The sequence below is a fragment of the Aspergillus flavus genome, chromosome 2, assembly GCF_009017415.1.
Source record: "Aspergillus flavus chromosome 2, complete sequence".
NCBI lineage: Eukaryota > Fungi > Ascomycota > Eurotiomycetes > Eurotiales > Aspergillaceae > Aspergillus > Aspergillus flavus.
Genome location: NC_092409.1, coordinates 5,993,112 through 6,014,125, shown reverse-complemented (window position 1 = coordinate 6,014,125; position 21,014 = coordinate 5,993,112). Strand labels below are relative to the sequence as shown.

Below are 21,014 nucleotides of genomic sequence, written 5' to 3'. Positions count from 1 at the left end.
CACAACAATGTTACACCAATTCAACCCCATTATTCAGATGTTGATTGTCTTATCCGCCTTATCAATTATCTTATCTGGTCTAATCAGATCCATCACATGACCGCCGACCGGCAAAACAAACCAATCACAACTTACCGGCCCGGACCTACCCAACCAGGTAAGCGATATCCGACCGGTATTGCAAATGCCGGCGACGATAACAAGAGTATCAGTGATAGCGGGGAAAGCTCTCGATAAGGTCTATCCCGGTAAACAGCTTCCTCCGTTATCGGTTCCAGTGTCAGCACAACCTCGACTCATGGTATTTACCACGTGGACGGTCATTCTAGGGTGAGAACATGACTCAAAGGCCAATTGAGTATAAATAAGTGACTAGAGAGATCAACAGCACGCAACACACTAAAACCATCTACAAACAAGCGTGATACCCCATCGATAATTCCAACCCCACATCCCACAATCACAACAGAGAAACACAAGAAATAATGACCCCAAAGAAACACGTCGTCTTCGACGTCGTCGGCACCTGTGTCTCCTTCGACGCCTTCTACAACTGCATCGACCGCGTCATCGGCGACAAGCTGCGCGCGCAATGCATCACGCCCCGTTTCTTCGGCTTCAGCTGGATGACCGCCGCCGAGCTTGAATTTACCTTTTTGTCGATTTCGGAACGGTATAAACCGTATAAAGAGGTTATTACGGCGCTGTTCTATCGGACGTTACACATGGCGGGAATCGAGGACCCGAGGTTGTTTGCGACGGAGGCTGAGAGGGATCAGTGTGTCCAGGGATATTCGGAGCTGGAGCTGAGACCCGGGACCCGGGAGTGCTTTGCGAAGTTACGAGAGGCGGGTTTCACGGTTTGGTGTCTTACGACTGGGGATACGAAGCGTGTGAGGGGGTATTTTGAGCGGGCTGGGGTGGATATGCCGTTGGAGAACTTTATTAGTTGTGATTCGCAGGGAGTGGCTAAGCCGACACTTGCGGCGTATAGGCCTGCGATGGGGAAATTTGCAGAGGAGGATGTGAAGTGGTTTGCGGCGGCGCATATGTGGGATGTTTCGGCGGCGGTTAAGGTCGGGTTCAGAGGGGCTTATTGTACGGTGTATGAGAAGGAGTCGTGTGCGGAGATCTTTGATACCCAGTTGGAGGTGTTGGAGGATTCTTTGCCTGAGATGGCGGACAAGATTATTGCCGTTTCGGGGTAGTGTTTTTGAGGTATTAATAAATAAGAATACACATTGCAGTGAGACCAACAACTTGAAGCTGATCCAGTCATCATAACGTACTATTTACAGCAATATACAATGAGAATGTTCCAACGATGGCCTTGCTCAGCGTGGAGATGTCCTGGCGTCTTGGGACGCTCGGTAGGGAAACATTTGTGCGAAACCACCGTGGCGATCGGCTTCAAGACGAGGCACGAAGCCAGCCTCGGGCACGGCAAGGAATTGCTCAAGCACTTGCGTTTCTGTCTGTGTCGGCCATGCCGATGACAGTGCTAGATTGCCGGCACCAAAGATGGATAACTCATTGACCGGGTCCCAGGCATTGAGGGCGTCCATCTGCATATCTCGACGGGACTCATTTGATGACGCAGTGAGATTCAGAGGCTCCATATAACCAACCGAGTTGGGATCCGAGTTCACAGGCGGCAGTGCAGAGCCGGCTGACACTACAGCAGTTGTTTCAGGGACAGCAACATTGTCGCACATATTCAGTGCCCCACCGCTCCTCCAGGATGATCCCCATTGCTTGAATGCTTCATAGTCTGACATCGTAGGTATTGTCTCTGAGGGGAAATCACTCGGCTGTGTAGGTTGTGCTTCGGAATGCAAACGAGCAAGAGCTCGTTCCAGCGCCTCAATTAGCGCCACCTCCGATCGTGCCGAGTCCCCAGAGGCTGCCATTTCGCGGATCATATCCAGCCCGTCTTGTAGTGTTTTGTGGTACTCCGCCGAACGGTTCTGGATGGAGTAGGCGATCAACACTAGTAGTGAGGCCCGACACGAACTGTATTCAATGTAGGAAGCTCTGGCGAGACCCGGACCATTGTTTTGCAGTATTTGACAAAGTCGAATCACCTCCGTTGCAGCCTCTGTGCAGTCCTTGACGAGACTCTGTGTACTAGATGTCTGCTTTGGACTGGAGCCCTCGCCATTTTCGCCTCCTGTACTTGTGAATTCTGGTCCAGCTGGAGAGCTTCGGGGGGATTGTGTGGTCCGGTCTCTAAGGAGAAATGGCCGTCCGATAAACATATTGACTAGACAATACTCAAGGCGCAGATGCACTGCAGCGCGGCTTAGATTCTGTGGTTGACTTGAGCCACCAAGTACATCTTGTGGCATTGAATCCCACCAATCTGCCATAGCGCGTTTCTTGTCCCACAAACGAGCCAAGATATTCGGTACTGCTTTCTTTTCACAATGTCGCAGGAGAGATCTAGACCCAACGTCAGTGTTTTGCAGTACTAAGTCTAACGGGTGGATTCGGCGCTCACAATTCATGGAAGAAGTCTTCAAGAAAATGGATAAGTTGGACAGATGTGACAGCGCGTGCAATATTCCAAGGAGGATGTTCGATGTGCATCCCTTCGCGATACTCGGGGACATCTGTGTCGACATCCGATCGCAGAACGGATAAAGGTCGCCCGTGGAAAATAGATACTTTTCTGCGAACCCGCGATCAGCTTTGTACTCAGTCCATACAACCATTGTGCCTTACCTCTCCAGCGAATATGCCGTCCACCAAACACGATTCCGCGTCTCAATCATATCTGGGTTGAACACGTCACTTTTACACTTCCGATGCATACCATTCTGCATAGCGAGTCGCACGGCGAGGTTGATATAGATATAGCCGAGGCCGGACGCATCAATTGGCAATGAGTAAAACCCGAAGAGTAGGCATGCCTGGACGCTTTCTAAACAAGACGATTCGATAATTTCAGGTAATAGTCGGACCGCATTCTGATAGAAGGTGGCACCAATGTCATCTTCCGAGAAGTCTCCATCGCTCGTTGTATTGTGACTGGGCGAGTCCAAGTACGCATACTGTGTCCCAACCGCGAATACGGTAAGCAAAATGCTTATGACAGCAGCACCCTTCCTACCAAAACTGCCAGGGTCGCTATAAAGCACGTTGAGGTTCTCGAAGAACCACCTCTTTTGGACAAAAAAGTAATGTGTTTCAGCGTACTTGAAAAAGGTGTTAGCCAGAAACCTGGCTATTTGCCGTGGCGGACAGGAGGAAATGGCGGCGGATAGGTGACTCTGGCCAGAACGTAGTTGTTGCGCTCGCCAGTACTCAAAGACCCGCTGATCGGCATTACGAGTGTGCTGCTTCAGTTAGCGTTCGTCCTATGACACATTTGTAGTGTGTACCTGAGCAATTGATCGCCGGGTTTGATGTTCAATCTGGTGTTTGATGCGCATGGAAAAGTTCCAGTATGAGAATTCCCCAGAATAATCTGGCATACATTAGCTCGGTTAATAAGTACAGCAGTCATAGAAGGGCACGAACGAGTAGTAGTATCTTCAACCGGGTCAATTGTACATGCTTCGTCATCTATAGGGAGTCCATCGACCTCTTCGGGTTCCAGAGGGGGTTCCCTGGGATGCTCCTGATTCGACGCGAGGGCATTTGCCATCTGGGAGAGAGTATCCGTATCAAGGGAGATTCCTTGCATCGTGTGTCTTAATATCCGCTCCATATACGTTGAGCGCTCAGCTAACTCTCGGACATCTGCTCTTACGGCAGGGGATCTGGTTCTAACAGCCCGTTAGGGACGTATAAATAGTAGGCATCGAGCCAAAATACCTCGGTACGTAGGCACGAAATTCGCGCACCCTTGATACGCGATTCTTAAATTCACACGAGCGACGAAAGTGGGAGCATCTACTGCAGGGAATCCCACCTTCACACTTCTCCTTCAAGCGCCGGCATTCGTCGCAGCTGTATAATAGAACGTTAGTCTCTAAAGTAATTCTTGATAGCTTGATGCTGCAGACTTACGCTCGTGCGGCGCGCTTCTTATCGGTTGGCATTGCGCAATTCTCACCCAGTGGGATACCTCTTGTTCCCACACGACATGAAGAGGTATATTTGAATCTATTGATGCCACATATGGCTTGAATACAAGGAGAGAGAGAGTGGCCGACATGAAAGTCATAGCCGGATCACGGGATGCGGGCGCGGGCGATAAGCCTCGGGGCGTCCACCAATCATCAACCGCCCCTCCACCTGCCCTAATCGAATCTGGTGTAGTATAATAAATTGACTATGGAGACAGTGCTTCGCAATGATAAAGCGGGGAAGATCTTCGTGAGGTTTGCATAATGACTGGAGTCTGGAGTATGCGGCTCCGTGAGTGGCCACCACACAGTCGGGGTATGCAGAGAGAAAACCGGCAGGTCGTGCTTCAATAGAGAAGGTGAAAGACGAAAAAAGGAAGCCCGTTAAGATTTCACGACACCACGTGAGATACCTCGCTTCCGAAGAGCTCTAGCCAAAGCCACCGTGGAAACCTTTAGCTCAAGCTCTTCAATTACCTTCTTGTATGGTAACCGTTTCGTCCGCTCAGAGGACGATATAAAGGCGATTATATCATCCACTTGGGCGGCACTCAGCTTGGGTGTTTTGCCACGAGCCTTTTTAGGTGAGTATGTCTGGACTTGGCATGTATATTGCACCTGCCGATATGTTATACCGGGCAGCTGGTCGACAATTTTTTGATAGGTAAACCCCGCGTCCCGTAGAGTCAATATACGTATTCTATTGTCTCGATCGAGACGCGCAGAGTTCTGACGGTCAGGAGTAGCAGGCCTAGCTGATTCGGCCATCGTAAGTCAGTCGGTCGCAACTCGCAAGGCAGGTCGGCAAGCAGAGAAAAATATTTTGAATAGCTTCACGCGTTCTCTTGGCGCACTATACCCTTTAAGGCAGTCACTGCCAAGGCTGATGAGCACACATTCTTCACTGTCCGTTCGTACTTGGAAATAACTGCGGTCTTGACATGAAGTACTCTGCGCATAGCATGCTAAGGGGTAATTCTGGGGAGCTATTTACGTGCGCCTACGTGATGAATAACTTATAATCCCTGTTATGTATACGTCGTGAATCAGCTTGCCAGTCAAGCAGGAAGCAGGAGATCAGCATACCGCTATATATTTTCGTAGAAAGATGCCTTATTCTGGGCTGCTATTAACGACTAGATCAAATTGCCACTAAAATATAAGGAAGCTTCAAGGTAATTAATCTCAAATATCACAGTAATATCGAAATGGAACCAACTAGCCTTAAATATACAGAAACAGGATACATTTTCAATGTAGACATACCAAGCTGATTCGTTAACCACCATCAACATGGAGATGTAACATGTATCACAGGATTCAGACTAATCAATGCTTAGGAGGCTTACATCGCCCCGTCATTCGAACTCTTCACCGTATCAAGGGTTTTCTTCTAATAGTAAGTCGGTAATGCCTCCAAAGACCTGCGTTAATGGAAACAGTTGGATCTGGATCCGCAATTCTTAGATTTCTGTGACCGAGATTGAATACTCTCTTAAGCCTAAAGCTTTTGCTGTCATGACGAAGTCCGGAAGATCTGAACTTATAGCCATTGCAGAAGATGTCTGGTTGATTGCCAGTGTCTTACAGCAGTTGGGAGGGCTCCCGAAGGATGGAATATCCCACGAACTAGTCACACTAAGTACCAATGACAGCGATGACGAACCGAAGACACCAATGTTAGCTACTAGAAGTGATGCTGGAGAGGGCAACAAACCTCAACATAGAATCTTCAATGCATCTGGTCTAGTAGGAGTCATGAAGCTGGCTACAGAATGCAATAATATCTTCAGCAGTAGAAATGGAAGGCTCAGCACTGAGCTCCTCACGTTATTAGTAAAGGTTATGGCGATAGTCCTGGGTCGTTATTTAGAACGACAACCCCAGATCCAAAATCAGGGTTGTTTCAAATACGTACTAGGCGACAATCTGGAGAGGCCCAAAATTTGGGCATTGTCTGTAGACTTGAACCCCTTGCACCTCCGAGCGATTGAAATCGTAAAATAGAGTCAACCTCTTCCACTGTAGCCCGTGTGTTGTATGACCCACATGCTCAAATCAAAGGTGATGAAGGGGAAATACACGTGTGAATACGATGAATACGAGGGCAAGGCATTTACCCCATATTCTTCACAAGGAGATCGACGTGAGTGCTGCATTTCTATTCGGAAGGGGAAAGGATCAGCTGTACCAAGGCACATGCATTTTGTATGTTATATACACTAAGCTGGTGATCCAACAGGTTCTGGTCGAAGTCTCAAGCTCATTTGATATTATAGACCCTGCTTGAATTAGTGGCACGTATTTAATTTAGAGCAATCCTTCAAGAAGGGGGAAATCACATAAAAATGTTCCCAACAAAACGTGGAGTATCAAAAATGCCGAGGCTCTTCTGATAGAGATATAGTGAATCGGCGAAACTGTTGAGTGACCCTTAATCTCACATAGGAGGAAAATAATAACTCCTAGTGAGAGGATTGGCTAGCTCCATGCATCGGGTTGTTTTCGGAGGCGTGATAGGATTCGTGACCAGGGTGCGTAGATCCCATATTTGAGCCCTATACTACCCGCCCCGCATTTTAGACTCCTTCTAATATGCGTCAAGGATTCGTTGCTAAGCAGCCTAATGCGCTTCATTAAAACAGCCCTGACAAACCTCGGTTGTTGACAAATATCCATACTGGACTTCGTACTGTGTTCCCACAATGTGCCATTCATGTGCCATTCTCTTCTAGTCACATCACGCCCAGAATTGAGAAATGACTGGCTATATCCTAGCCTATCCAATCGTATTCATCGTGATAGCATGGTAGCCTGCCTACGGATTGCTAGACTGATATATGGGAATGAAGCGATATATATACGCCGTATGTCCTCTGCCTCTGATGTCAATTGCACATTCAAGATAACACAACATGGCCAGGTTAAGCCTTTTGTTGGCACCACTCTTCGCCGTGCTCCCGCTCGTTTCGGCCTTCCCGGCCCAACTGCCTGCGCGGGCCACTGCACCTGCACTACCAGTGGACGACCCTTTTTATATCCCTCCCGAAGGCTTTGAGTCCTCGGCACCTGGAACAATCCTTCGGCACAGAACTCCCCCAAACCCAATTGCAGCGCTCGGCTTCGCAAAAGTCAATATCCAGGCAGCACATCAAATTTTGTACCGCACAAGCGACTCCTCTGGCAATGCCATTGCAACAGTCTCCACCATCCTGATTCCCCACAATGCTGATTACTCCAAGTTGCTCTCCTACCAGGTCGCTGAAGATGCAGCGGATCCAAACTGTGCGCCTTCGTACGCCTTACAGCTTGAGGCAGCTCACGACGGTATTTTGGGTCTGGTGATCCCACAAGTGGAACTGTTGTTCTTCGGCGCAGCCCTTAATAAAGGCTGGGTGGTGACAGTCCCAGATCATCTCGGACCTAAGGCAGCCTTCCTGGCCAACAACCTCTCCGGCCAAGCCGTTTTAGACAACATTCGCGCTGCCTTGGCATCCTCGAGCTTTACAAACATCACTTCGGATCCCACTATCGCGCTATGGGGCTACTCTGGTGGAAGTTTGGCCAGTGGATTTGCCGCCGAGCTTCATCCTACCTATGCCCCCGAGCTAAATATCGTGGGAGCCGCACTGGGCGGTACCGTGCCCAAGATTCGACCAGTCATTGATGCGGTCAACAAAGGTCTGTTTGTCGGACTCGTTCCCTCCGGCATCCAAGGTCTGGCGAATGAGTATCCCGACATCCAGCAACTTATTAATGACGGGCTTAAACCATCGAAGAGGGCAGACTTTAACAAGACCCAGAACCTGTGTCTTTCCGGAGACATACTTCAATACCTCGGGCAGGATATCTACGATTATACGAACGATCGGAATATCTTTGATCAGCCGGCGGCTGTGAAAGTAATGGACGCCAATGCGATGGGACAGCATGTGCCCAAGATCCCTCTTTTGGTGTACAAGTCGGTTGGGGATGAGATAAGCCCCGTGAATGACACCGATGCTCTTGTTGAGACTTATTGTAATGCTGGAGCCAGTGTCGAGTATAAGCGTGATGAGCTCTCTGAACATGCATCGCTCGAGATCACAGGGTCTGCTGACGGTCTGCTCTGGATTATGGATCGTATGAATAATAAGCCCGTCCAACAGGGATGTACTAAGTCTACTGCGGTCACTGGTCTTGCTGACCCTAAGGCTCTCCTAGCCTTGGGCGATGAGATCCTTACCCTCCTCAAGGCAATCCTGGCGGGGCCGATCGGTCCTGGTGTCGTCGGCTAATGCCTTGATTGTGGAAGTCTTTCTACGAAAGACGGTTAAGCTTGTCCGATCGGCGTGGCAATGTTTCAATCATGATTACGACCGAAATGCGTTATATAGTGTCTTGTCCATGTCTGGTTTGTTATATGTTGATATCCTTTGTGTCATACAATTTCCATAACTACCTGCCAATGAACATTTATTCCGTATAATCGAGTGAAGAATCAATGATCATTCTCACCACAAATCCTTAGTACTGTCGAACCCCCACACCAGTAGCCGGAGTTCAGACTCAGCACTAAATACGTGCCGACAGAGTCCCCACCGTCTCCTTCAGAGGATGGTCATGTCGCTTCGTCCGACTCCGAACCTTCTCTCCATCCTCAGGTCTAACATAGCGCGCCTCTACCGCGGGGTTATAGCCCAATGCAGATTTCTGTCGTACCTCTGCATCCGAAAGTGCCGGGTTACTCTGTCCATCAGCCCTCTTGTAAACCGTCACTACGACGGCACCACCAAGACCCAAATTATGCTGCAAAGCAACATTAGTCCCCTTAACCAAGCGATTATTTGCCCACCCCCGTAACTGCCAAGTGAGCTCGGCACATTGCGCCACACCAGTAGCCCCAAGGGGATGGCCTTTGGAAATAAGTCCACCAGAAGGATTAATAACAGGTCCCCGGCCACCATATGTAATATCGCCTCGACGAACCAGCTCATGAGCCTTGCCTGGCTCCGAAAAGCCAAGCGCATCGAGGAGTAGAAGTTCATTTGCCGAAAAGCAGTCGTGCAATTCGCAAACCTTGATATCCTTGGGCGTGACACCCGCTTCGGCCATCGCCCGTTCCGCAGCTTGCTTGCTCATCTGGAAGCCTACCAGGTCGATCGCACTTCGTGAGTATACTTCCGGTCCGTCGGTCATGAGCTGCTGTCCTGCAATGAGAATAGCCTGGGATTTCAAGTGTGGCCTAGCATCTAGGAACTTTTGCGACACGATAACAGCAGCCGCGGCACCGTCACTAGTTGGACTGCATTGCAATTTCGTCAACGGAGCAAAGATAGTACCCGAGTTCTGGATCTGCTCGAGGGTGTACGAGGTCCGGAATTGAGCATATGGGTTTCTCTGGGAATGTTCATGCGAGATACGTGCGATCTCTGCGAAATCTTCTGCCTTTGCCCCGAACCTGAGCCTCACATTAGACACACAACTTGACGTGGCGCTGTTGGAAAATAACTCACTTAGTCATATACTCCCGCCCCGCATTCCCAAAATATTGCGCATTCCTCGGCGCCGGATCCTTGCCATACACCTCCTCCATCAACCTCGTCGACGGCCCATGCGCACTGGGTCGATCATCCCAAACACTCTTAATCGACCCTGGTCGCATCTGCTCAAAACCTACGACTAGAACACAATCCGCGGTACCACCCTTCACCATCGTCCGCGCCAAATGTAGACCCGTCGAGCCCGTCGCACAGGCGTTGTTCGTGTTGTAGATAGGAATGCCCGTCATGCCGAATTGGTAAAAGATCCGCTGGCCGGAGGTGCTATCTCCATAGCAGTAGCATGCGATTCCGGTTTGGACGTCGTCGTAATTGATCTGGGCGTCGATCATGGCTTTCACGCCGGCTTCGTAGCCGAGTTCGGGGTATTCGCGGGTGCGGCGGGGTTTGAGGAATTGGGTCATTCCTACGCCTAGGACGTAGGCGTTGTTTGAATTTGCTGTAGCCATTTTGGGTGTTTGCGTGCTGTATAGTGGTGGATTGTTTTGGTGGAATGCTGTGGGTATTGAGAGTATATGTATGAGGTTGTTGTTTGGTTGATGTGAGGGGACGGCGATCTTTACCCCGGACCGAGGTTGCTGGTTCCCCTCACTGTTGAGAGCCACTCGTACTGGCTTCTTTAACTATTCTGGTATATAGCCTTTATGGACTCTGTACTTTTGGTCATCCGAGGTAGTATCCCTCGGACGTGTAGATGCGATGTTACCTTGAGTGAAGATTTTTCCCTCAGTGCCTTTCAGGGTAACTTCTATGTCAATACTACGAAGCATTGAACATGAAATGCGATTCAATAATCCAGCAAGGATATTGGCCATAATATATAAAATAAGAATCATATCTCATTGAGGATAACACCGAGGAGAGATTATAGAAACAAGTGTACAGTGTCAATTCAAATTTATCGAAACAACACACCTCTCACACCTTCACTTACCTCCACTCACAGCAACCCAAGGATATCACTCACTCAACCCTCTCCCAAACAAACTTAGCACTATCCGGATCCCTCATCTGCATAACCAACAACTGATAACTATCATTAGTGGACTCTAAGATCCGCGCCTGCGCCTTCTCAAAGTCCTCTCCATCTTCTCTGACCGGCCGCACCCGATACTCCCTAAACCACGCCGCCATGGCCGCCACGATCTCCACCTGCGCGAACTTGCGTCCTGCACAGTTCTGCACACCGGCCGACCAGGGGAAGTATGAGCCCGCGCGGGGTTCCATGATTTCTTCGCCTGCGAGGTGGTCTTCCGGTGTGCTGGGGGTGGCGTCGGTTGGGTTAGGAGTTTCGATCCAGCGACGGGGATTCCAGGTGGTGGGCTCGTCGGGCCAGTATTTCGGGTGTGTTTGAGCGGCGAGGAGGCTGGGGAGGACGACGGTTCCCTTGGGGAGGACTATGGTGCGGTTGCTTTCTGGGAGGCGGAGGCTGGTTGATTGCGGGGCGACGGATTTGGGTAAGGCCAGGATGGGGGGGTAGAGACGGACGGTTTCGAGCTGGTGGGTGGCTTCGGGTCAGTATATGGGCTTCATAAGGGGGGATTGGGCCGGGTGCTTACGACTACTGCGAGGCACCGCTTTAGTCGGGGGAAAGCTTCCTTGTAATCCCATGTGTCGCGGTCGGGGTTGGGGAAGACGGTGCGGATCTCCTCTGCGATCCATTCCTGGATATTGGGGTATGCGGCAAGCAAGAATAGGACGTAGGTAAGGGAGCCGGCTGTTGTATCGTGGCCAGCGAAGTTGATCACGTAGATATTGCCCAGGATTTCGTCGAGGGTAAGAACGGTCTTATTGCTCTTGGGATCGACGGTGGATTCGCGAACGAAGGACGACATCAGCGTGCCGGTGCCTGGTTTGCCCTGGTCGAGGAGCGTTTTCTCTGTATTGAACATGTTGAGCATGTGCTGCTTGAAGTCCTCGACGGCCTCACCGGCGCGACGGCACCAGCTGGGGAAGATGGGGAATTTTAGCACGGAGGGGGGAATTAGCATGATGAGGAAAGTGTTGAGCATGACGGTCTTCAGCGACTGCGCGTAGGAGCGCGGATCCTCTGACTGCGCTTCTTGAGCGCTCTGGAAGCGCGTTGACCGTTTGAAACCGGTTGCTGCGAGAACATTGAGCGCCAGAGTCCGTGTGTCAGTACCCAGTCCACCGGAGGGTCCGGCCGTGGCTCGAGTAGTCAGCATGCTCTGCGCCTGAGTGAGGGCTTCGCGCCAGACGAAGCTGTTCAAGCTTTCGTTGAAGGGAGCGGCGACGATCTTGCGGTGGCGCTGCCAGTCGGCGCCCTCGGTCTACCAGCAAGTTAGAATCACATTGAGTGACAGGATTGGAGTAGACCAACCGTTGCAACATTTGGACCGAAGACATTGAGCAGGGCTAGTGGGGTCAGTGAAGCAGCTTCTAAAACTCATCCTTGGGTCATACTGAAGAGCTCAATTGGGCGCACGAAATCCGCGCGACGCGCAATAATGTCGGTAATAGCATCGGCGTCGCAGATGTAGACAAAGATCTCGTTGGGAGTTGCGATCGCCCAGGCATCGCCCATTCGCATATGCGACTGGGCCTTGTCGGTAAACTGCCAGGTACGGCGACCATAGTGTTTGATGCGACCGAATTCAAACGGGAGGAGACCAAGAATGAAGAAGATGAGAGGCTCGAGCAGAATCCAGAGCGGATTGACGGGGCTGCAGGGAATGACGTGGTAAGGAATGCCGATTTTCTGGATACGGCGGATGTTCCCGACCAGGCAGAAGACGCTGTACAGGGTCCAGCCCAGGAGGGCCACTGCGATGATTAGCAACATGGCCGGACAATTGTGGTGGCGGGGGAGGTAGAGAAGAAAGACAGAAAGGAAGGAAGAAAGGCTGGAGAGAGAAGCAACCAAAAAGAAAAATGCGCCAAGACGACGACCAGGAGATTGACAGGCACGGAAGTCAGGAGTTAGCAATTCAACAACACCGGTGGAACGAGAATTGGAGGTGAAACAATGGAGGCTGTCAGCACTAATGCAGCCCTAATATCTTAATCCCTGCTTAGTCGGAGGCGGAGTGGGAGAAGTTGAGAGCATCCAGCAACGATCGGCGCCTTGTTCGACGAGTCAGAGCACAGGAAATATTACAAGCAGCGGCAGAGCTTTTTGTTCCTCTCTCAAACACTAAGGAAGAGTCAATGCGCGCTAAAAATAACCAAGCAAACGCCAAACCCCTCAAGGGCCAAGGCAGACAAGACACGGTCCAGTTGGGGCTCAGGGCGTCATGGGATGCGGGCCGGCCCTAGAACACGAATCGACCGCCACGGCCCTCGACACAATTAATTATACCGCAAATTCAATTCAACTAATGTATGTACAATTTTATTTATCATTACTCATATCTAATTCTTGTTCCCCTCCTTCCAATTTAATGTAACATGAAGATCATCTCCCGGAACCGGCCGTGAAATGCCCAACGTGACCAGGCTTTCGTCGCGCCGCGGGAAGGGTGCTGCCCAGGCCAGGTCCATCTCATATCGATTTAGCATCAGTGCCACCAAACCATAAATCTCCATCTCCACAAAGTAGCGACCCGGGCAGTAGTGGCGTCCCCCACCATACGGGAAAAATGTGGTTTGCGCCAGGCCGGGCTGTTTCAGAAAGCGATCGGGATTGAATGACGCGGCATCTGCCCCGTACGTGTCGGGGTTATCATGTAGCTGACAGGTCGGTATCACCGCAATGCTGTCTTTCCGTAACCGCTTACCCGCGAGGGCAGTGTCACGGACGACCTGTCGAACAATGACATCGCGCTTGGTCAACCGCAGGACCTCGTGATAGATCGACGAGAGTCGTGGGCATCGCTTAGCGAGATAAGGCCAGTCCAGCTTGCCGTCTGGCCCGACCGCGGGTGCTGTTTCCTGTCGTATTATTTCCCGCAGCTGGGGGTCGTACAGAATATATGCAAGGACCCAGTACGCAGCTTTGTAGGCATTGGCATCGCCGCTGTTGCTCCAGTTAGATCTATTTATTGTTTGATGAGGGCGATCGGAGTGCTTACGCCCAGCAAATCATGACCAGCATGGCGGCACGGTCGTCCTCATGGATTCCTAGCTCGGCATATGTCTCTAGCAAAGTACGGATCACAGGCGTTTCGTTCGGGCGCGCCTCGGGTGGCAGCTGCAGGTAGGACTTGAATGCGGAGCTATACTGGCGCAGGATTCGAGTGACTTCCGTGGTGTCAACTAATCGTGACCGGTGCACGAGCTTCCAAAGCTCATCTGTGAAGGTCCGCATCTCGACTGCCATGTCTGGATCGATGGCCAGAAGCGCCCGGTCAAACAGGACGATCTGGTTGGCGTTGGCAATAAAGTCTGCGCAGATGTCGTAGAGCGAGATGGCCTCTGTCTGCGTGCTAACTAGCGATGGATAGGCGCCCACTAGGCGGTCCCAAGATAGTAGTTCATCGAGAGCCCCTTGGTATCTCTCCAATAGCACATTAAGTGTCGGTCCAGGAACTAGGTCGTGCTTGAACAAGTCTTGTGTCAAATGGATGAGATTCTTGCCCTTCGGGTTGACTTTGGTGGGCGTGTTTCGCTGCCACAGCGTGTGCAGGCGCTCAGGAGCACAGCCAAACGCTAGTAGTGCTCGGTCGAGGAATCCGTCCGTAGTCATAGCTTTCACGTCGGCGAAGAACGGGCGAGTGTCTTCCGGCGAGGTGATGACGTAGTATCGATCTCCGGCGATGATCATGCTGAACGGTTCCAGTGTCCCGAAGCGTTTTCTGTAGGAGTGATTAGTTTCGCCCATCAATTGAACAATCTAGAGGTCGAGACTAGTATACGCACAGGGCCGTTCTGATGAGTTGGTGCGAGTCCTTGAAGAACGCACTCGCATGTCCTGATTATCATGCACGTCAGCAAACTGTATCGGAACAAGCAATTGATTTACTGATTTACCGAAGTCTGCTGCGTGTTAGCGATAGTGCTTTAACTTTTCTCGCACAGGGGACCTTACAGGGGATCCAGTATGGTAGCTCAACTGGTTCGTTAGGCCGGAAAAGTGGTAGGATTGTAAACCTCCATATCCGCCAGAAAATCCAGATCGCCGACACCGTCAGTACCACGCGCATCCAGACACCGCTGGAGGCCCAGTACATCTGGGCCCCGGAAGCGAGAGTGGCTATTAAGTCCTGAAGCATTTTCACAAGTTAATGTTCTGACTCCTTGTGTGCCCTTGTCCTACGGACGTGAGATCCCACGAGGGAGTCGGTCTTGTTTATACCCTTGCACCCTTGTACGTAAGGCTCATGCTAGCCACATATCCTAAGTAGTCATAGTATTCATTGTAAAGAAGAGGGGTTACAGCGGCCCCCAATTGATTAGCTTCGGAGACTACATGGGAAAGGTCAAGTAAGCACTAAAGGCATGCCGACATCCATGACAGCTGGAGCATGTCAGAAGTCGCAGACGTCAGGGGTCGGAAAGAGTGATGAGATTTCCGTTCGGCACCGCCTCATTTGCTAGCGATATAGGATAGTAGCGTCCACATGCAACCGTAGGGGGCGGGGAATAGCACACTAATCTCTTACGGGATATAACACTCTTAGTCTTGAGTATTTACCAGTGACATGTGCCTGAATAACTGAAATCTGCAAGAAGTGTATCAGTGAGCCCGTCGGAGAATGGGGGCCAGCAAGACTCTGCCTTCGCATGGTTGGCTGGTGCGACACTATTGCTGACCTCAGGCCATAATTAGCGCGGAGATTTTCTAACGAATGCGCCTTGTCTCGCATTAGATAAAGCCAGTGTCCCGTCATTGCCATGATTTTCAGCCCGGCTACACGCTAATCAAAAGTGGATCAGTCCTGTTCCGCGAATGGATCCAGTCCACGAACACTAGTGCGTGCAGGATAACTTGGCAACGATCACTGGACATTCCACTAGTATTGTAATGTCCGTGAAATGGGCATTGCTCACTGTAAGCAGAGCAGGTGGGGGCTATTCATATAACTCAAATTCCACCATCTCTTCTGTGTCTTCGGGGTTACCTACATAGGTATAGCATAGAGCAGGGGTTCGAAGGCAGGAAATTCGAACCTGGAATACTACCAACGCCGCCAAGGGGGGTAAATTCCCAATGCAACCTTTGTAGGCATCATAGCTGGGATCGGTGCCTGCTCCAGATCAAACAAAATGCGGTTGTTGTCGCCATCATTGCGATCCCATCTTCCCCTACCTTGATCGCTGGCCCCAGACAACACCTCCTATGATGGACGCAGAGAAATCAGCTGTTGTGGAAACATCGTCAGTGTCGGCAAAGTCGCCAGATAGCTATCTCTCCGGCTGGCAGCTTGCCGCTGTCATTTTCTCGCTCTTTCTTGGGGTGTTTGTCGTCTCCTTGGATACGAGCATCATCGGAGTGGTTATTCCGTCCATCTCGTCTCATTTCCACGCCCTGGACGATGCTGCCTGGTATGGCAGTGCATATCTACTCACTATTACGGCCTTTCAGCCACTCATGGGAAGCATGTACAAGTTCTTCAAAGTGGAGCTCGTCTTCCAAATTTGCCTTGTGGTGTTTGAAGGTTTGTCAAGCATTGCCGATCAGGGAGCCAATGCTCACTTAAGGTTGTCGCGATCTAGTGGGCTCAATCCTGTGCGCTGCGGCCACAAACTCGGCCATGTTCATCGTCGGTCGCGCTATTGCTGGCACTGGGGCAGCTGGTATTCTCCAAGGTGCCCTGAGCATTATCGCGATAACGGTTGTCTTGGAAAAGCGACCGCTCTATCAGGGCATCGTGATCAGCGTCTTTGTAATTTCCGTCTGTGTTGGCCCTGTATTGGGTGGCGCCTTTACCACCCACGGTATCTGGCGTTGGTGTTTCTGGATGTAGGCATATCTATCTCTACCTCTTACGCTACAGACGACGCCCTGAGGGTTGCACTGACTTCCACCAGTAATGTTCCCATCGGCGGTGTGACACTGATTTTGCTTTTATTCGTCCTCCGAATTCGTAATGCCGCGAATGACAACCGATCTCTGCCACTAAAGGTGAAGTTGCAACATATGGATCCTATCGGCTGCGTAGTCTTCATCGGCGCGGTCTGCTGTCTCCTTTTGGCACTTCAATGGGGAGGACAGACGAAGCCTTGGCACTCTGCCACCATCATAGGGCTCTTTGTCGGGTTTGGCCTACTGTCAATACTTTTCGTCGGAATTCAAGTTTGGCGGAAAGAACGGGCGTTAATTCCACTACGTGTCCTCCGTCAGCGGTCGATATGGACGAGCGGAGGGGTGCTCTTTTGCCTAGGCTCGGCCACCTACGCTGTGAGCTCTATGTAAACTATCGCGAGCGCCGCTAACCTTCGTTCAGGTCACGTACTACATGCCGTATTACTTCCAAGCCGTGCAGGGTGCGGATGCTGTCCACAGTGGAGTAGACCTCATCGCGGTGTTTATACCTCAGATGCTCGCCGTAATTGTGACCTCTGCCCTTGTCACTCAATGGGGGTATTATGTATGTGAATGACTTGGCTCCAGCCCCGGGGGAACTTCCAGCTTACACAAGATGTGTATAGGCTCCGTACATGATCGTCGGCGAGCTGATCTGCATTGCTGGAACTGTGTTGCTCACCAGGCTCAAGGTTGAGTCGTCCACTGTATATTGGGCGGCCGCTTTGGTTGTTCATGGACTGGGGATGGGACTAGCAATGCAGCTGCCTTACACGGCTGTGAACGTGGTACTACAGTAAGTACATAAGCACCTAATAACAACATAGGCTTACCACTCTCGCAGCGAGGACGACGTCCCGACCGGAAATGGTACGTATTTTGCTGTCGTTACTATTGACCATCTACGGCTAACGCTAACCACGTTGTTCAGCTATCGCTGTGTTTGTATGGCAACTAGGAGGGTAAGTGGATCTTCCGGTCTGATCATGCTCGTAGAGCCGCTCATAACTCGGACTAGGGCCCTATCAATAGCCATCTCTCAAACAATTTCCCTGAACAACATTCTCCGCGAGGTACCCCGACAGATTCCCGAACTTTCCCCCGAGCGAGTGATGTCTTGGGGCGCGTCAAATCTCGAGGCACTCGCCCCCACTGCCGACGCTTTAATTGAGCTTCGCAGCATCTGGTGCACGTCCGTCTCGCATGTCATGATTTTTGCACTAGCCTGTATTTGTGCGTCTGTGCTTTTTACCGCTGGGATGGAGTGGCTTAATGCCAAGAAGGTTGCAAATCAGAGGCGGGAGGCCGGCGGAGGGGGAGGCCAGACGGGTGTTGGCCTAGTCTAGTAGTCTAATATTATAGTAATCATAGATGCAGTCTCTCTGCATGTCTCGAGAGTAATCGAGCTATACAGCAGGGAACTCATTTCCCACCAATCAAGCGTATACATTTAATTTACTTGGAGCAATGACAGCGAGTGGTCTGACCATTTGGCGCCTACGGAGCATGAGTTGGTTAGGGTGGTAATTTCCACCCCCGGTCGTCTGGTGGGTCGCTGCTTGAAGAAATACGGGTTTCCTTTATGGAGTAGATCTAGAGCACCGCCATTTTAACCTCAGTGGTGAAAAAAAATGAGCGCGCCAAGCGAGTGATAGCAAACGCAGGATGGATTAGATTAGGACCGGGCCGCTGATCCTCACCGGAAATAAGGAAATGGCGACAATTAGCCCTAAGGTAGCGCATCTGCAACCCCGCCCGATGAGAGTCAGCCTGACAAATATCTCGCTTATGATGAGATACCCACCCGCTCGTCCTTTAGTGCTTACTCCATGCATTTTAAAATAGCAATGTTGCAGTGAAATGGCCCACTCGACAACCGCTGGAGCGGGGTTGCGCGGCGATTTTACTCGTAAAGGGCAGTAAGATCGGAACCAGTCTTGTAATCGCCCCCAAACATCGCTTCCAAGGCATTGTCAGTTTAATCAGGCTGTACATAATGCCTGTCAATGGCGCTGCAGAGCGTACAGCCCCCCCTCCCGAGGTCGTTCCCGGAGGGGATTGGATCCCCTTCACTGTCACTCATTTAATGGATTCCAGACATATCTAACCTGGCCCCGCCCTCTTCGCAGACGTCCCCAGTCCAAGTGACATACATCTGATGCTGCGGGGCTACACAAGCTGCTCGTCATCTTCTTTATGTGAAGAGCACGTTAGACTTCCCAGTGTTGAAACGCCACTGTTGTCTGCATTTCACCATGACAAACTACCAGATAGACACTCCTGCCAAGGTGACAGGGCCGGTTTTCATTGTAAGTCAGAGCGACCCGCCCATGTGTGTTTCCATCTAGCTAACCTATCACTTTGATGTACTGTAGGGCGTCCTTTGGGGTGCAACAGGGCTCTCGTTTCTCTTCGTTCTGGCTCGCACACTTGCTCGCATCTATGCCTTCCGACGTCTCTGGCTCGACGATGCCTTCGCCATCGGCGCGTGGTTGATGCTCCTAGTCCAGGCAATCACCTGGATGACCCAGGTGGACTCGATGTACCTCCTCTTTCAGTTAGACGCTGGCAAGCTCATGCCGACCCCCGAGATCTTGAATCGCCTGGCACAACTGGAGAGGGCCGAGTGTGCCATTCTCATCCTGTTTTACACGTCTCTGTGGGCGATCAAAGCCTCGTTTCTGATCTTCTTCCGGAGGATCGGAGGTACCGATCGCTCCTGGCTCATCTGGTTCTGGTGTGTCGTTGGCTTCGTCGCGGCCACATACTTCGTCTGCTTGGGGGACATCCAGTACCCCTGCCTGCTGAGAGACCAAGCCTATATCCTGGGTATGTCCACGAGAATAGACACCTTTTGCTTCTACTATGACCCTGGCTAACTCATGGACTTTTCCTTCAATAGAAAATTGTCCGAAAAAGGAAGCTGTTCTGTTCCAATACAATACATTTATTATCAACCTGGTGTTAGATGTCCTCACTGACCTGACAAGTAAAGCTACTCTCACCGTCCTTAAAACCTGATTTACTGACCATTGATCCCCAATATAGTCATCAGCCTCCCAATCACCCTACTATGGAACGTGCGGCTTCCCTTCCGCCGCAAGATGATCCTGATAAGCATCCTGTCCTTGGCGGTACTCATCATCATCGTAGCGATCGTACGAGTCGCCGTCGTTGCTACCAAGGAGAAAAACTCCGATATGTCCTGGCTGTGGATGTGGAGTTTTATCGAAGCCACTGTCGGTATGTTTTGCCTTCTATCACTCAAGATCAATCCTTCGCTACCTCTATACTAACTACAACCCAACCAGCCAATATCATCGCCTGTGTCGGCTCCTTCCGCCAATTGTTCGTGAAACAGGACAAGAACCGCGCTTCAGCGTACCCAGTCCGCTTCCATACGGAGTACCCATCCTTGGATGCTAAGCCGGGGTTCCAGCGCGTTCGCACCCGGTCGGAGGGAAGCTCCGATCTCCATCTTAATTCGTACGATAGTCACCGCGAGCTGGCACCTGTTGTATAAATGCTCATATGGCGGTGTTGGATTTAGCGTATTTCTTATGTTTCTTTATACCCTGTATATTTTTTTGGTTACATGATGAACGTTATATGTTACAAATGAAGTTTTCAGTCTTCCTCGTGGTATAGGCGATGATCGCTCGATCATCAATCCATAATTTGCACACAGTGGATTGTTCTAACTATAATTATCATGCTTGTCAGTCATGGTGAAGCCCAAGATACTACTTCTAATTGTTAATTCTTCCGTCACTGTCGTTTAGTTCGACAATATCGTTTTCTGATATCAAGCTTCCGGTGGATTCTAGCAGGACATTGGTCTGCACAGTGGTACATCCCCCACCGTAACCACCAACTCTCGGGGTATTTCGTCGTTGAGCCGGCGACACCGCTACATGAGCTAACAGCATGTTATCAGCGACGAAGATCCTACTGTTCAAAGAGCGTCAGAATCACCGTCAGCTTCTATGTTATTACTTAGTGGGTACTAAGCTGGAGTCACAACCGAGTCACAACCAAACTACATTAACCCTCCTACAAATGAAAGTGGTAGTCCCCAGGTCCTGTATAACAATCAACGGATTCGACCATATTATCCATTCGTCCGTGTCAACGAGCATTGTAGCTGCTGCGCGATCACTTTAAACTTATGAAAATATATATTCGAGCTGCATTGCATACAATCTCGGGTTTCCCTTTCTGACATGGGTATACTACATCGATTATATTTCAGAGCATTATTTAATTTGTTCAATTTCTATCACAAATAGAGTATCTCTCACTCTCTGTGTGTTTGTGTTTTCTTTCCTCTCTTCATCGTGCAGTAACATTCCAGCCACGTGCCTCGATCTTCGGTGTGATACGCGGAAACCTCGGAGCCCTAATTCGAAAGCCAAGTTTTTCTTTTCTTCACGATAACCTCCAATAATTGGCTATCCGCCGCAATCCCCACTATGG

At 50.6% G+C, this 21,014-nt stretch overlaps 9 protein-coding genes across 9 annotated transcripts; 5 read left to right on the top strand and 4 right to left on the bottom strand.

The window, feature by feature from the left end:
* Positions 1-485: 485 nt before the first annotated feature.
* F9C07_1779 (putative 2-haloalkanoic acid dehalogenase) lies at positions 486-1,208 on the top strand (the record flags this gene model as incomplete). Its single annotated transcript, XM_041285061.1, has 1 exon — positions 486-1,208. One exon carries the CDS (start codon positions 486-488, stop codon positions 1,206-1,208), a length of 723 nt encoding a protein of 240 aa, XP_041143760.1.
* A 126-nt stretch (positions 1,209-1,334) lies between these two features.
* On the bottom strand, positions 1,335-4,046 carry F9C07_1780 (putative fungal-specific transcription factor; the record flags this gene model as incomplete). The annotated part of the gene is made up of 7 exons (XM_071508380.1): positions 1,335-2,442; positions 2,501-2,671; positions 2,725-3,338; positions 3,384-3,469; positions 3,523-3,770; positions 3,820-3,954; positions 4,015-4,046. 7 exons carry the CDS (start codon positions 4,044-4,046, stop codon positions 1,335-1,337), a joined length of 2,394 nt encoding a protein of 797 aa, XP_071364109.1.
* Positions 4,047-5,379: 1,333 nt separating this feature from the next.
* On the top strand, positions 5,380-6,344 carry F9C07_2100864 (uncharacterized protein; the record flags this gene model as incomplete). The annotated part of the gene is made up of 4 exons (XM_071508920.1): positions 5,380-5,472; positions 5,541-6,071; positions 6,102-6,219; positions 6,316-6,344. 4 exons carry the CDS (start codon positions 5,380-5,382, stop codon positions 6,342-6,344), a joined length of 771 nt encoding a protein of 256 aa, XP_071364108.1.
* Positions 6,345-6,988: 644 nt separating this feature from the next.
* Positions 6,989-8,350, top strand: F9C07_1781 (putative secretory lipase; the record flags this gene model as incomplete). The annotated part of the gene is made up of 1 exon (XM_041285060.1): positions 6,989-8,350. The coding sequence occupies one exon, from the start codon at positions 6,989-6,991 to the stop codon at positions 8,348-8,350; it is 1,362 nt and encodes a 453-aa protein (XP_041143758.1).
* Positions 8,351-8,627: 277 nt separating this feature from the next.
* F9C07_1782 (putative nonspecific lipid-transfer protein) lies at positions 8,628-10,062 on the bottom strand (the record flags this gene model as incomplete). The annotated part of the gene is made up of 2 exons (XM_041290420.1): positions 8,628-9,513; positions 9,569-10,062. 2 exons carry the CDS (start codon positions 10,060-10,062, stop codon positions 8,628-8,630), a joined length of 1,380 nt encoding a protein of 459 aa, XP_041143757.1.
* A 514-nt stretch (positions 10,063-10,576) lies between these two features.
* On the bottom strand, positions 10,577-12,416 carry F9C07_1783 (putative cytochrome P450; the record flags this gene model as incomplete). The annotated part of the gene is made up of 4 exons (XM_041285053.1): positions 10,577-11,110; positions 11,173-11,904; positions 11,955-11,989; positions 12,038-12,416. The coding sequence occupies 4 exons, from the start codon at positions 12,414-12,416 to the stop codon at positions 10,577-10,579; spliced, it is 1,680 nt and encodes a 559-aa protein (XP_041143756.1).
* A 569-nt stretch (positions 12,417-12,985) lies between these two features.
* Positions 12,986-14,784, bottom strand: F9C07_1784 (putative cytochrome p450; the record flags this gene model as incomplete). Its single annotated transcript, XM_041290419.1, has 5 exons — positions 12,986-13,589; positions 13,645-14,367; positions 14,432-14,483; positions 14,543-14,548; positions 14,601-14,784. The coding sequence occupies 5 exons, from the start codon at positions 14,782-14,784 to the stop codon at positions 12,986-12,988; spliced, it is 1,569 nt and encodes a 522-aa protein (XP_041143755.1).
* Positions 14,785-15,122: 338 nt separating this feature from the next.
* On the top strand, positions 15,123-18,168 carry F9C07_1354273 (permease of the major facilitator superfamily). Its single transcript, XM_041290432.2, has 8 exons — positions 15,123-16,170; positions 16,229-16,475; positions 16,544-16,913; positions 16,960-17,103; positions 17,165-17,334; positions 17,383-17,408; positions 17,470-17,500; positions 17,557-18,168. The coding sequence occupies exons 1-8, from the start codon at positions 15,852-15,854 to the stop codon at positions 17,882-17,884; spliced, it is 1,635 nt and encodes a 544-aa protein (XP_041143754.1). The 5' UTR covers positions 15,123-15,851; the 3' UTR covers positions 17,885-18,168.
* Positions 18,169-18,793: 625 nt separating this feature from the next.
* On the top strand, positions 18,794-20,061 carry F9C07_2226781 (uncharacterized protein; the record flags this gene model as incomplete). Its single annotated transcript, XM_041290431.2, has 5 exons — positions 18,794-18,847; positions 18,914-19,367; positions 19,441-19,527; positions 19,587-19,781; positions 19,850-20,061. The coding sequence occupies 5 exons, from the start codon at positions 18,794-18,796 to the stop codon at positions 20,059-20,061; spliced, it is 1,002 nt and encodes a 333-aa protein (XP_041143753.2).
* Positions 20,062-21,014: the final 953 nt, after the last annotated feature.

Coding starts and splice junctions, on each gene's coding strand:
- F9C07_1354273 (XM_041290432.2), top strand. CDS start 15,852: ATGATGGACGCAGAGAAATCAGCTGTTGTGGAAACATCGTCAGTGTCG. Junction 16,914..16,959: donor TAGGCTCGGCCACCTACGCT/GTGAGCTCTATG, acceptor ACCTTCGTTCAG/GTCACGTACTACATGCCGTA. Junction 17,409..17,469: donor CGACGTCCCGACCGGAAATG/GTACGTATTTTG, acceptor CACGTTGTTCAG/CTATCGCTGTGTTTGTATGG.